Below are 13,448 nucleotides of genomic sequence, written 5' to 3'. Positions count from 1 at the left end.
GAAAAAAAAAAAAAAAAAAAAAAAAAAAGAAAATTAAATAATGATGTTTCTTTCCAAATGTATACAATTTATCTTTCTTGAATTAAAATTTTTTCCCGTTTTATTGAGAAATAATTGACATACATCACTGTATAAGTTTAACGTGTACTGTATGTTGGTTTGATTTACGTATATTGTAAAGCAATTACCACAATAGGTTTAGTTAACATCCATTATCTCATATAGATACAATAAAAAGGAAAGAAAAAATTTCTGCTGGTGATGAGAACTCTTAGGATCTACTCTCTTAACAATTTTCCTATATCATACGGCAGTGTTAACTATAGTCATCATGTTGTACATTACATTCCTAGTCCTTATTTATCTTATAAGGGAAGTGTTTGTACCATTTGACCACCTTCCTCCAATATCCCCTCCCCCCACATCCTGCCTCTGGTAACCAACCACAAATCTCATCTCTTTCTCTGAATTTGGTGGGGAATTTTTGTTTATTTTTATTTGATTCTACTTATAACTGAGATCCTGCAGTATTTATTTGTCTTTTTTTTGTCTGACTTATTTCACTTAGCATGATGCCTTCACGGTCCATCCTCAATGTCACAAATGGTAGGATTTCCTCATTATTTATGGCTGAATTACACACACACACACACACACACACACACACACACACCATGTCTTCTTTATCCATTCATCTATCTATGGACACTTAGATTATTTCCATGTCTTAGCTGTTGTAAATAATGCTGCTATGAAATGGGGTGCAGATATCTTTTCAAGTTAGTGTTTTCATTTCTTTTGGATATATTCCCAGAAGTAGAATTGCTGGATCATGTGATAGTACTATTTTTAAGTTTTTGAGGAACCTCCATACTGTTTTCCATAGTGGATATACCAATTTACACACTCCCATCAGCGGTGCACAAGTGTTCCCTTTCCTCCACATCCTCCCCTTGATGATGGCCATTGTGAGGCGCTATTTCATTGCAGTTTTAATTTGCATTTCCCTAATGACTAGTGAGTTGAGCATCTTTTCACGTACCTGTTGGCCATTCATATATCTTCTTTGGAAAAATGTCAATTCACATCCTTTACCCATTTTTAAAATTGGGTTATTTATTTTTTTGCTATTGAGTTGTATGAGTTCTTTATATATTTTGGATATTAATGCCTTATCAAATAGATGATGTGCAAATATTTTTCCCATAGGTTATCTTTTCACTTTGTTCATATTTTCTTTTTCTGTGTGGTTTTTTTAGTTTGATGTAGTCCCACTTGTTTATTTTTTATTTTGTTGCTTGTGCTTTAGGTGTGATTTCCAAAAAATCATTACCAAGGCCTATGTCAAGGAGGTTTTTTCCTGTGTTTTCTTCTAGGAGTTTCATGGTTTCAGGTCCTATATTTAAGTCGTTAATCCATTTTGAGTTAATTTTTGTTAATGGTGCAAGATAGGAGTCAAGTTTCATTCTTTTGCATGTGAATATCCAATTTTCCCAGCACCATTTATTGAAGAGACTTTCTTTTCTCCACTGAGTGTGCTTGGCTGTCTTGTCAATTATTAGTTGACTGTATGTGCTTGGGGTTTTTTTCTGGGCTCTTAATTCTGTTCCATGGTCTGTCTGTTTTTATGCCAGTACCATACTGTTCTAATTACTATAGCTTTATAGTATATCTTGAAATCAGGAAGTGCGATGCCTCTGGTTTTTTTGTTCTTTGGATTCAGGATTTCTTTGGCTATTCAGGGTCTTTTTTGATTTCACATAATTTTTAGGGGTGTTTTGTCTATTTCTGCAAAAAGTGCCATTGGAATCTTGATAGGGATTGCATTGAACCTATAAATGGCTTTTCGTAGTATTGACAGTTGAACAATATTAATTCTTCCAATCCGTGAACATACCTTTCCATTTGCTAGTGTCTTCTTTATTCCTAAGTATTTTATTGTTTTTGATGCTGTTGTAAATGTAATAAATTCTTTTATTTCTTTTTCAGAGAATTCATTGTTAGTGTATAGAAATGCTATTGATTTTTGTGTGCTAATTTTGTACACTGCAACTGAATTCTTTGATTAGTTCTAATGGTTTTTTGGTTGTGTCTTGGGATTTTCTATATATAAAATCATGTCACTTGCAAATAGAAACAATTTTACTTCTTTTCGAGTTCTCATACATTTTATTTCTTTTACTTGCCTTTTTTTTTTTTTTTTTTTGCGGTACACAGGCCTCTCACTGTTGTGGCCTCTCCCATTGCAGAGCACAGGCTCCAGACACGCAGGCTCAGCGGCCACGGCTCACGGGCCCAGCCGCTCCACGGCATGTGGGATCTTCCTGGACTGGGGCACGAACCCGTGTCCCCTGCATAAGCAGGCAGACTCTCAACCACTGCGCCACCAGGGAAGCCCTACTTGCCTTATTTTTAAAAAAAATATTTATTTATTTATTTATTTTGGCTGTGCCAGGTCTTAGTTGTGGCATGTGGGATCTTTAGTTATGACATGTGGGCTCTTAGTTGCGGCATACCTGTGGGATCTAGTCCCCTGACCAGGGATCGAACCCAGGCCCCCTGCATTGGGAGTGTGGAGTCATACCCACTGGACCACCAGAGAAGTCCCTCTTTTACTTACCTTATTGCTCTAGCTAGGACTTCCAGTACTATGTTGAATGGGAGTGTGAGAGTGGGCGGCCTTGTCTTATTCCTGATCTTAGAGGAAAAGCTTGCAACCTTTCATCATTGAGTATAATGTTAGCTGTAGGCTTGTCATGTATGGTCTTCCTTATGTTGAGATATGTTCCTTCTATGCCTAATTTCCTAAGTATTTTATCATGAATGGATGTTGAATTTTGTCAAATGCTTTTTCTGTGGCTATTGAGATGATCATATGATTCTTTTCTTTCATTCTATTAATGTAATGTATCACATTGATTGATTTGCACATGTTGAACTATCATTGCATCCCAGGGATAAATCCCACTTGATCATGGTGAACAATGCATCCTTTTAATGTGCTGCTGAGTTTGGTTTGCTAGTGTTTTGTTGAGAATGCTGCATATATATTCATCAAGGATATTGTTCTGTAGTTTTCTTTTCTAGTAGTGTCCTTATCTGTCTTTGGTATTGGTAATGCTGGACCTTGTAAAATGAGTTTTGGGAGGTTCCTTCATCTTCAGTTTTTTGGAAGAGTTTGAGAAGGATTGGTGTTAATTCTTCTTTAAACATTTGATAAAACTCACCAATGAAGCCATCTGGTCCTGGGGTTTTCTTCTTTGGGAAAGTTTTGATTACTGACTCAATCTCCTTACTAGTAATTGATATATTTAGATTTTCTCTTTCCTTCTGATTCAGTCTTGGTAAGTTGTATGTTTCTAAGATTTTTTTCATTACTTCTAGGTTATCCAGTTTGTTGGCATCTATTTGTTTATAGTAGCCTCTTACGACCCTTTGTGTTTCTGTGGTATAAGTTGTAATGTCTCCTTTTTCATTTATAAGTTTGTTGATTTGGGTCCTCCCTCTTTTTTTCCTTGGTAAAGCTAGCTAAGGGTTTGTCAGTTATGTCTATCTTTTCAAAGAATGAACTGTTATTTTGGTTAATTTTTATTAATATTTGATTTATTTTTGGCTGCATTGGGTCTTCGTTGCTGCGTGTGGGCTTTCTCTAGTTGTGGCGAGCGGGGGCTACTCTTCGTTGAAGTGCACAGGCTTCTCATTGCAGTGGCTTCTCTTGTTGTGGAGCATGGGTTGTAGGCACACGGACTTCAGTAGTTGCAGCACGTGGGCTCAGTAGTTACAGCATGCAGGCCCTAGAGCACGCAGGCTTCAGTAGTTGTGGCGTATGGGCTCAGTAGTTGCAGTGCACAGGCTCTAGGGTGTGTGGGCTCAGTAGTTGTGGTGCACAGGCTTAGTTGCTCGTGGCATGTGGAATCTTCCCAGACCAGGGATCGAGCCCATGTCCCCTGCATTCGCAGGTGGATTCTCAACCACTGTACCACCAGGGAAGTCCCTGGTTAATCTTTTATATTGTTTTTTTGTTATCTATTTAATTTATTACTGCTCTGATCTTTATTATTTCCTTCCTTCTAATTTTAGGGTCATCTTTTTCTAGTTCTTTAAGGTGTAGAGGTAGGTTGTTTATTTGGGATGGTCTTGCTTCTTTTTTTCTTTTTTTTTTTTGCGGTACGCGGGCCTCTCACTGTTGTGGCCTACCCTGTTGCAGAACACAGGCTCCGGATGTGCAGGCTCAGCGGCCATGGCTCACAGGCCCAGCCGCTTTGCGGCATGCGGGATCTTCCCGGACCAGGGCATGAACCCGCGTCCCCTGCATCGGCAGGCAGACTCTCAACCACTGCGCCACCAGGGAAGCCCTGTCTTGCTTCTTAATGTATGCATTTATTGCTCTGAACTTCCATCTTAAAACTGCTTTTGCTGCATAAGTTGTGTTTCCATTTTTGTCTCAAGACACTTTTTAATTTCTTCTTTGATCCACTGGTTTTTTTTTTTTAGGAGAGAGTGTTGTTTAATTTCCATGTAGTCATGAATTTTCCAGTTTTCCTCTTTTATTGATTTCCACTTTCATGCCATTGTGGTCAGAGAAGATCCTTGGTATGGTTTCAGTCTTCTTGAAGTTGCTAAGACTTGTTTTGTGGCCTAACATATGGTCTGTCCTTGAAAATGTTCTATGTGCACTTGAGAAATAATCTGCTGCTGTTGGTTGGAATGTTCTGCGTATGTCTGTTAAGTCCATCTTGATCTACAGTGTTATTTAAATCTGCTATTTCCTTACTGATTCTCTATCTGGATGATTTGTCCATTGTTGAGAGTGGGATATTAAAGTCCCCAACTATTATCGAATTGCTGTTTATTTCTCCCTTTAACTCTGTTAGTTTTTGCTTTATATATCTAGGTGCTCCAATGTTGGATGCATAAATATTTACAATTGTTATATTTTCTTGATGGATTGACCCCTTTATCATTGTGTGGTGACCTTTTTCTGTTTCTTTTTACCATTTACATTTAAAGTCTATTTTGTCTAATATAAGTACAACTACTCCTGCTTTTTTGGCGTTACCATTTGTTAGAATGTCTTTTTCCATCCCTTCACTCTCAGTCTATGTGTGCCTTTAAAGCTAAAGTGAGTCCCTTGTAGGCAGCATATTGTTGGACAAAGACTTTCCTAAACAAACAAAAGCTGACAGAGTTCATTACTGCTAGACTAGCCTTACAAGAAATGCTAAAGGAAGTTCTTTGACTGAAAGTAAAAGGACACTAATTAACATCATAAAGACATTAAAAGGTAGTGCAAAACTCACTGGTAATGGTAAATATATAGCCAAACTTAGATTCTGTAATTTGGTAATAGTGGTGCATAATTTACTTACAACTTTAAAAGTAAGAAAAATTAATATAGTAAAAATAACTATAACAACACTAATCTATTAGTTATACAATATAAAAAATATGTAAATCATAACAGCAATAACCTAAAATGTGAGGTGGAGGAGAAGCAAAAGTGTGAAGTTTAGGAATTCTATTGAAGTTAAGTTGCTAACAGCTTAAAATAGCATGTTATAATTTTAAGATAGTTCATGTAAGCTTCTTGATAACCTCAAGGTAAAAACCTTACACAAAAAGACTTGATAAAGAAACCTTACACAAAAAGACTTGATAAAGAAATCAAAGCATACTGATACCAAAAGACATCAAAACACAAAAAAGACAGCAGGCTGAGAAACAGGGAACAGTGGATCTACAAAACAACCAGAAAACAATTAATAAATGGTGATAGTAAGTCCTTACCTAGCAATAATTACTTTAAATGTAAACAGATTAAATTCTCCAATCAAAAGACATAGAATGGCTAAATCAACTTATATTACTTACCTATTTCAATTTATATTCAGACCGTAAGATTAAAAAACAGGTTATATACACTGAAAAGTACAAAACATTGCTGAAAGAAATTAGACAAATAAATGGAAAGACATCCCTTGTTCATGTATTGGAAGACTTAATATTGTTAAAATGATAGTACTACCCAGAATGATCTATAGATTCAATGAAATACCTATAAAAATCCCAGTGATGCTTTTGCAGAAATAAAAAACCCATTCTAAGATTCATATGGAATATCAAAAGACCCCAAATAGCCAAACTAATCTTGAAAAAGAAGAATAAAGTTGGAGGACCATACTTCCTGATTTCAAAACTTACTGAAAAGCTACAATAACTGAAACAGTGTGGTACTAGCATAAGGGCAGACATATATACCAATGGAAAAGAATAGAGAGCCCAGAAATACATCCTTGCATATGTGGCCAATTGATTTTCAACAAGAGTGCCAAGATAATTCAATGGAGAAAGGAAAGGCTTTTCAACAAATGGTGCTGGGAGAATTGGATATCTACATACAAAAGAATGAAATTGGACCCTTACACCATATGCAAAAGTTAACTCAAAATAGATCAAAGACCAAAATATAAGAATAAAGCTATAAAACTCTTAGAAGAAATCACAGAAGAAAAGCTTCATGATATTGGATTTGGCAGTAATTCTTGGATATGACACCAAAAGCACAGGCAACAAAAGAAAAAAATAGATAAATTGGACTTGATCAAAATTAAAAACTTGTGCATCAAAGGACACTTTCAAGAGAGTGAAAAGACAACCCACAGAATTGGAGAAAATATTTGTATATCATATATTTGACAAGGGATTAATATCTAGGATATATAAAGCACTCCTACAGCTCAACATCCACAAAAAATCCAGACAGCCGAGTTCAAAAATGGGCAAAGGACTTGAATAGACGTTTCTCCACAGAAGAAATACAGGACTGCCCTGTTGGTCCAGTGGTTAAGAATCCGTGCTTCCACTGCAGCGGGCACGGGTTTGACCCCTGGTCCAGGAGCTAAGATCCTGCATGCCACATGGTGTGGCCAAAAATAAAATAAAATAAACCTTAAAAAAAAAGAAGAAATACAAATGGCCAGAAATCCCATGGAAAGATGCTCAACATCACTAATCATTAGGGAAATGTGACTCAAAACCACAATGAGGGACTTCCCTGGTGGCACAGTGGTTAAGAATCCACCTGCCAATGCAGGGGACTATGGGTTCAAGCCCTGGTCCAGGAAGATCCCACATGCTGTGGAGCACCTAAGACCATGCGCCACAACTACTGAGCCTGTGCTGTAGAGCCCGTGAGCCACAACTACTGAGCTGGAGCGCCTAGAGCGCATGCTTCGCAGCGAGAGAAGCCACCGCAACGAGAAGCCCATGAACTGCAACGAAGAGTAGCCCCCACTCGCCGCAACTAGAGAAAGCCTGCACGCAGCAGTGAAGACCCAACGGAGCCAAAAATAAATAAATTAATTAATTAAAACAACAACAAAACCACAATGAGATACCACTTCACACTCATTCAGATAGTTACCATAGTAATAGTGTAAGTAATGAACTAGGGATATGGAGACTGATATTCTGAATCTACTTCTCATCAGTGGGGAGTATTGGGGGACAAAAAGAAGCAAATTTAAGAGATACTGCACAGAGAGAGTCAGCAATGGGACTGTTGGTGAGGCTGTTATCTGAGAAAATAGAGAAGGGATAGAATTAGAGGGAAGTTTTTTTTTTTAATAAGATGGGAATTTATTCTAAACTTTATACCTGATTTTGACCACTTCCAGATTTAGCATGCCATAATAACACTTAGAACAGTTGATAGTCATTTTTTAAAATTAATTAATTAATTAATTATTTTTGCCTGTGTTGGGTCTTCGTTTTGCGCGCAGGCTTTCTCTAGTTGCAGCGAGCAGGGGCTACTCTTTGTTGCGACATGTGGGCTTCTCATTGCGATGGCTTCTCAATGGAGCACAGGCTCTAGTAAGCGGGCTCAGTAGTTGTGGCTCGCAGGCTCTAGAGCACAGGATCAGTAGTTGTGGCACATGGGCTTAGTTGCTCTGCGGCATGTGGGATCTTCCTGGACCAGGGCTCGAACCTGTGTCCCCTGCATTGGCAGGCAGATTCTTAACCTCTACGCCACCAGGGTAGTCCCAGTTGACAGTCATTTGACTAAAAACACAAGTTATTTATAAACCACTTAGTATGTATTCACTTTTGTATACAGATTGTAATCCAAGAAAAACAAAATGGTAAATTAAGAGTTCAGTTATCTTAGATATCTAAGACTTGATTTCTGGGCTTCAGAAAGATGTGGAAACTTTTCCTGAAGAAACTTTTCTTTCTTGCTTGCTAAACTTGTCTTCCTTGCTTTGATGCAGGCTTGTTTCTCAATTCTCAATATGACAAAACGTTCCATGTAGGGCACTGCAAAGAATCGTTTTCTATTGTTTCTTTGATTTAGGTACCAAGGTATAGGCCACTGCTTGAACTTGTGCCAGATGATTCTTCCGAAGATGTCTCTTCTTCAAGAACCAGGTCTAGCTTTTTCTTGACCAGTCTGAAGAAGTCTGAGGGCATCTTCCCTTTCCTGGACAACTTTATCTAATGCATCCATGGAATCTACCACCTTTTCTGACCGCTTCAGACTTGGCATTGGCAATCTCTGCCGCTTAGCCTCCTGCTCTAGAGTTAGGAGCATGTTTCTTTCAGGAGAACATACCAAAGTTTATATAAATCTTCATTACTTTTGTTCCCTAATTGCTGACAGGTCCATGAAGCTCCCTGTGCTAGCAGGGGCCTGAGGACTTATTAACGACCTGAAAGCCTTCAGGGCTGCGGAGACTCTTCTCTAGAGGAAAGAGTTTAAAAGTTCATGTTTGGACTTGTTGGGAATGTGACTCCAATATATACCTATAGTAGGGAGCTGGAAATACGACTCAGCTGGAGAGACTTGGGAGTTGCCAGGACATGATGACTCCTAAAACAGAAGTAGATGAGACATCTCTAGGGAAGAGTACAGATGATAAGGCAAGAGGATAGAAGGTGGAACTCTTGAAAATACTGTCACTTAAAAGAAGACAAAGACTCAAGGAATAAGGAAAAAAATTTTTTTAAGGGAGTGAATAGTGGCATCTTAAAAATCAAGAAAAGAGATAGGAGGGAATTCCCTGGCAGTCCAGTGGCTAGGAATCTGAGCTTTCACTGCTGAGGGCCCGGGTTCAATCCCTGGTTGGTGAACTAAGATCCCACAAGCCATGCGGCATGGCCAAAAAAAAAAAAAAAGAGAGAGAACAGCAGTCAACTTTGCCAAATGTTATACAGATGAAATAGGATGGGGATTGAGTAGAGGTCATTGGATTTGGCATAGAGGTGGGTGTTTAATAGTGTGTTCTGGCTACAAAAATCAGACTGCAATTGGGATTTTATGAGTCAATGCAGGTGAAGCAAAAGGGAGTCTTTCTTTCAAGGAGTCTAGTAGTGAGAGGAAGAATAGAAACAGGTAGGGTTTGTTTGTTTGCTAAATAACGATGAGGTGACCTAAACATGTTTGAAGGCTGTAGGGAAGAAGCAAGAGGAAAACACTGAAAAATATTAAAGAGACAATGAGGTGTAATGAAACAGCTATAGATTTGAGACTAGGTTTAAATCAATAGGTTGCCACTTTACAGCAATGTGATCTTGGGAAAATTACCAAATATCTCTGATCTCTGACTCCTCAGGTGTGAAATGGAGATAACAGCTATCTCAGAGGGCTACTGGGAGGGCTTTTTTTTTTTTTTAATTTTTAAAATTAATTTATTTTTTTGCGGTACGCGGGCCTCTCACTGTTGTGGCCTCTCCCGTTGCGGAGCACAGGCTCTGGACGCGCAGGCTCAGCGGCCATGGCTCACGGGCCTAGCCGCTCCGCGGCATGTGGGATCTTCCCAGACCGGGGCATGAACCCGCATCCCCTGCATCGGCAGGCGGACTCTCAACCACTGCGCCACCAGGGAAGTCCGGCTTTTTTAAAATACAGAGTTACATGTAACATTCTTAAACAGTACCTAATCTCAAAGCGGGTCTTTCATGTTATAAGAAGGAGTAAGGGATAACTGATGGTGCAAGGTCTAGGAAATGAGGGGGAACAGGAATAGAAGTGGCAGAGTCTTCTGAGACAGGAGGTACTCCTGAAAAATACAGACTATGCCTCAGTAATATCGACTTCCTCAGCACCTAGCCCAGTCCCTAGTATGTAATATACATTTAGTAAATGTTTGTTGAGTAAAGGGGTAAAAATATCAATAAGATTTAGCCTTGAGAACTGTTAAGTGGAATATTAATGTTATCTTCAAATGCTTGGAAGAGTAATGAGGTTTAATATATATGGCTTCAGAAGGCAAAATGAAAATCAAGACACTTAGTTCAACATAAGGAAAGGCTTTCTAAGAAATAAAGCTGCACAAAATTTAAATGAAATTCTTTCCGAGGTAGCAGTTCATCATCACGAGGTGTTTCAAGTAGAGAGCCAAATGATATAGTTGTGGTTATGTGTCTGGATTTTCATTATGACACACCTGGATTTGATCCCTGATTTCACTGCTTTCCAGTCAGGGTCTCCCTACAGTAAAGAGTGGTTGTGAAGAGTAGTGGAAATTGTGTCTGAAAAAATGCCTGACTCAATGCATTAAAGCAATAATTATTTCAGACTAGAGAACCCTTTACTCCAGTATGTTAAGAAGGATTCATATACAGGACAGAGAATTGAACCACACCTTTAAAATACCTCTTTGAACTCTAAGATTTTATGACAGTATATCAAAGCTATATTATTTGACCAAGGTGGTATATCTAGTAGGTTCTGGAATCTTACTTAAAGTCACTGCACCACAAAGTGTCAGAGGAGGACTAGAATACAGGTCGACCCTCTCCAAATGCATTGTTCTCCCCACGTGTCAAAGGAACAGACTAGCAAAGGCACAATATCAGGACTTAATAGGTGAGAAGAGCTTTTCCAAGAATCTTCCCATACCAAGCAGGCTTTTCCTTCCTTGGTTTAAGGTTTGAAAGCTGTTGAAAAGCAGTTTTTAAAGACAGCATTTTAGAAAAGAGTTGTAAAACACCCACACCTGAAAGACCAGAATTGATTTCTAACTCTGAAGCGTTTTTCTACATCTTTTTCTATACCCTTGGATTTATACCTTAATAGCTTCCCATTTTTCTGATCTCTGTTCCTCAAGAGGCCAATTTATGGAACTGAAATGCATGTTTTTTAAATGTGGTGAACAGATTAAAAGATTAAAACCTTATGAACGCCATCAGGCCAGTTACCCTCAGTTGAATTTTAAAGTTGTTGTTAGTTTTTCTTAGAGACTTTTCATTCTTCTCCGAGATAGCTCATAAAAATTATGAGACTAAAGAGAGACTGTATGACAGGTACCACGGTTTTCCACAGTATTTATCTTAGAGCTTCATTTTAAATGTTAGGAAGGTCATAAAGTTCTATTACAACTGTGGTAAATCTATTTCTCCAAGACTGACATCATCCATAGACTCAATAAATATTTATTATGTCTCCTATAAAGTAGGCCAACTCCTGTATTAGTACCAGAAATACAAAATAAAACATGTAGTCCTTGTCTTCATGGACTTGTCTCACCATGATCTAATGGTGAGAAAGACAAATACATGATTACAATACAATAATTTTTAAAGCTAAAAGAAATGCTATTTATTATTTAAAGCAAGGTCCAACAAACTACAACCCACAGGCCAAATCTGGCCTGTCTCCTATTTTTATATAGCCCATAAACAAAGAATGTTTTTTACATTTTTAAATGGTTGGGGAAAACCCAAAATGACAAAATAGGATTTTGTTCAAATTTCAGTGTTCATAAATAGTTTTACTGGATCACAGCAGACTCATTCAATGATGTATCATCTATGACCACTTTGGTTCTACTGTGACAGAGTTGAGTACGGCCTGCAAAGCCTAAAATATTTACTGTCTTTACAGAAAACGTTTGTTGACCTCTGACTTAAAGGATTTATTTCAGCAAATATTCAGGGTACTATTCAGTATAAGGCATTATGGCTACTTGGAAACATATCGCTTAACTGAACATGGCTGAAGTCAAATGGTCCTCTGCCACTTCAAAATATCCCCCAAGAGAATAAAATAAGAGTTCTGTTCTGAATACATACCTATTGTCCTTAGTGCAGTGGGCAGCCGTGAGGACCCATCTATTTTTCACTAAGCTTCCCGCACATACATGAGCAAGATATCTGCCAGATTGAATCTGTAGGCTAACTAGCCATGGCCATGCACCAATTTGAGCTTCTGTGCCCCCTACAATCCGAGACCCCTTGATCATATTTGCAAGTGGTGCTGTTCCACAATCTAAAAATGAAAATGATATATTATTTGGACTGAACATATTATTATATGTATTACTTTATAATCTTAACACGTTAAATAATATTTGAAATTCCTATTTAAAAAACTCATAAAGCAAGCTGGCTACCTAAGCCATGCCCATATTTTGAAAAAAGATCTTAGAGAGCTAAGACAAACATGCCTTAATTGCTTACTTACAAACTGAAAGACATGAAATCAGCACAGTTCAATTTTAAAACTCTTCTCCTGAGAAGTATAACAATGAGTCAAGTTTCTCTGGCCAGGTATCACATTTTTCCCCGTGTGAAACGGCCACTAAAAGAGCCTGGGACTGGTCAACCAAGAGCTACAAGTTCTAATACTTGCCATTTAACTTGTTGGGTTAATTCTTCTTAACTGTAGTATGAAAAAGTCACCTAACAGCCCTTTCATCTTTGAATTCCAATGAATTATTAGTCTGTAAAATGGGAATGACAAAGCCCAGAATGTTCTGAGGCGCAGATACAGACGCAGAAGTGTATGTGGCATTTTTGCTACTAGTACTACTACTACAGTCATTAAAATCGGACTACTTGGATCCGTAAATTTTTAGTTAAAGGCAGTTGGAAAAACAGAAAAGGAGGGCCCCAAATTCAAATACTACTTAAGTGGGGAAAAGGCAAGGATGACTGTCCAAAGAGAAGAACGAACAGATACTGCCCTTTGCGTTCAACCCTTCCTCTTCCGGGGCCTGGTGCTCCTCCTGCGCCCGGGGCCTCCCACTCATGGCTTCAGGCCACCTCCGACCTCCAGCCTGTTCCCGCGAGGAGCCGTGCCCACTCCTTTCAGAGAGTGGGTAGTGTTCTGAGCATATGAGAGCGCCCCCCAGAAACAACAGCGCTGCTCTCAGGAGCCCCAGCCCCATGTCGGAACTCCTGGTGGGCAAGATGGCGGCAGGCATTTCCTGCCCGCTCCCCCTGCCCCCTACCCCCACCCCGCGAGCAGCCTGGCAGAGGAGGTGGGCGAGGTGGGAGACACGGGAGCTGTGCGGCTGGTTAGGTGCAGGGGGCGGGGTGGGGGGGCGACGTCACGCAAGCAAAGTAGGCGAGGGATTTTGATGGGGGCTGAGGCCTGTGAGGCTGCGGAAGTGCCCGGATGAGTCAAGGCCTCAGCCGGTGTTCCACTTACACGACCAATGAAATGT

General features: G+C 39.1%; 1 protein-coding gene and 1 pseudogene across 1 annotated transcript in view; both read right to left on the bottom strand.

The window, feature by feature from the left end:
- Positions 1-13,169, bottom strand: part of TMPRSS12 (transmembrane serine protease 12) — a 38,428-nt gene extending 25,259 nt beyond the window's left edge. The window contains exons 1-2 of the mRNA XM_007452356.1: positions 12,962-13,169; positions 12,073-12,268 (exon numbers count right to left, since the gene is read on the bottom strand). Coding sequence (XP_007452418.1) covers positions 12,073-12,268; positions 12,962-13,169 — 404 coding nt within the window. The remainder of the gene's footprint in view (positions 1-12,072; positions 12,269-12,961) is intronic.
- On the bottom strand, positions 8,159-8,667 carry LOC103079937 (39S ribosomal protein L47, mitochondrial pseudogene; annotated as a pseudogene).
- Positions 13,170-13,448: the final 279 nt, after the last annotated feature.

This window comes from Lipotes vexillifer, unplaced genomic scaffold, assembly GCF_000442215.2.
Source record: "Lipotes vexillifer unplaced genomic scaffold, Lipotes_vexillifer_v1.1 scaffold422, whole genome shotgun sequence".
NCBI lineage: Eukaryota > Metazoa > Chordata > Mammalia > Artiodactyla > Lipotidae > Lipotes > Lipotes vexillifer.
This window is presented reverse-complemented; position numbering and strand designations above follow the sequence as displayed.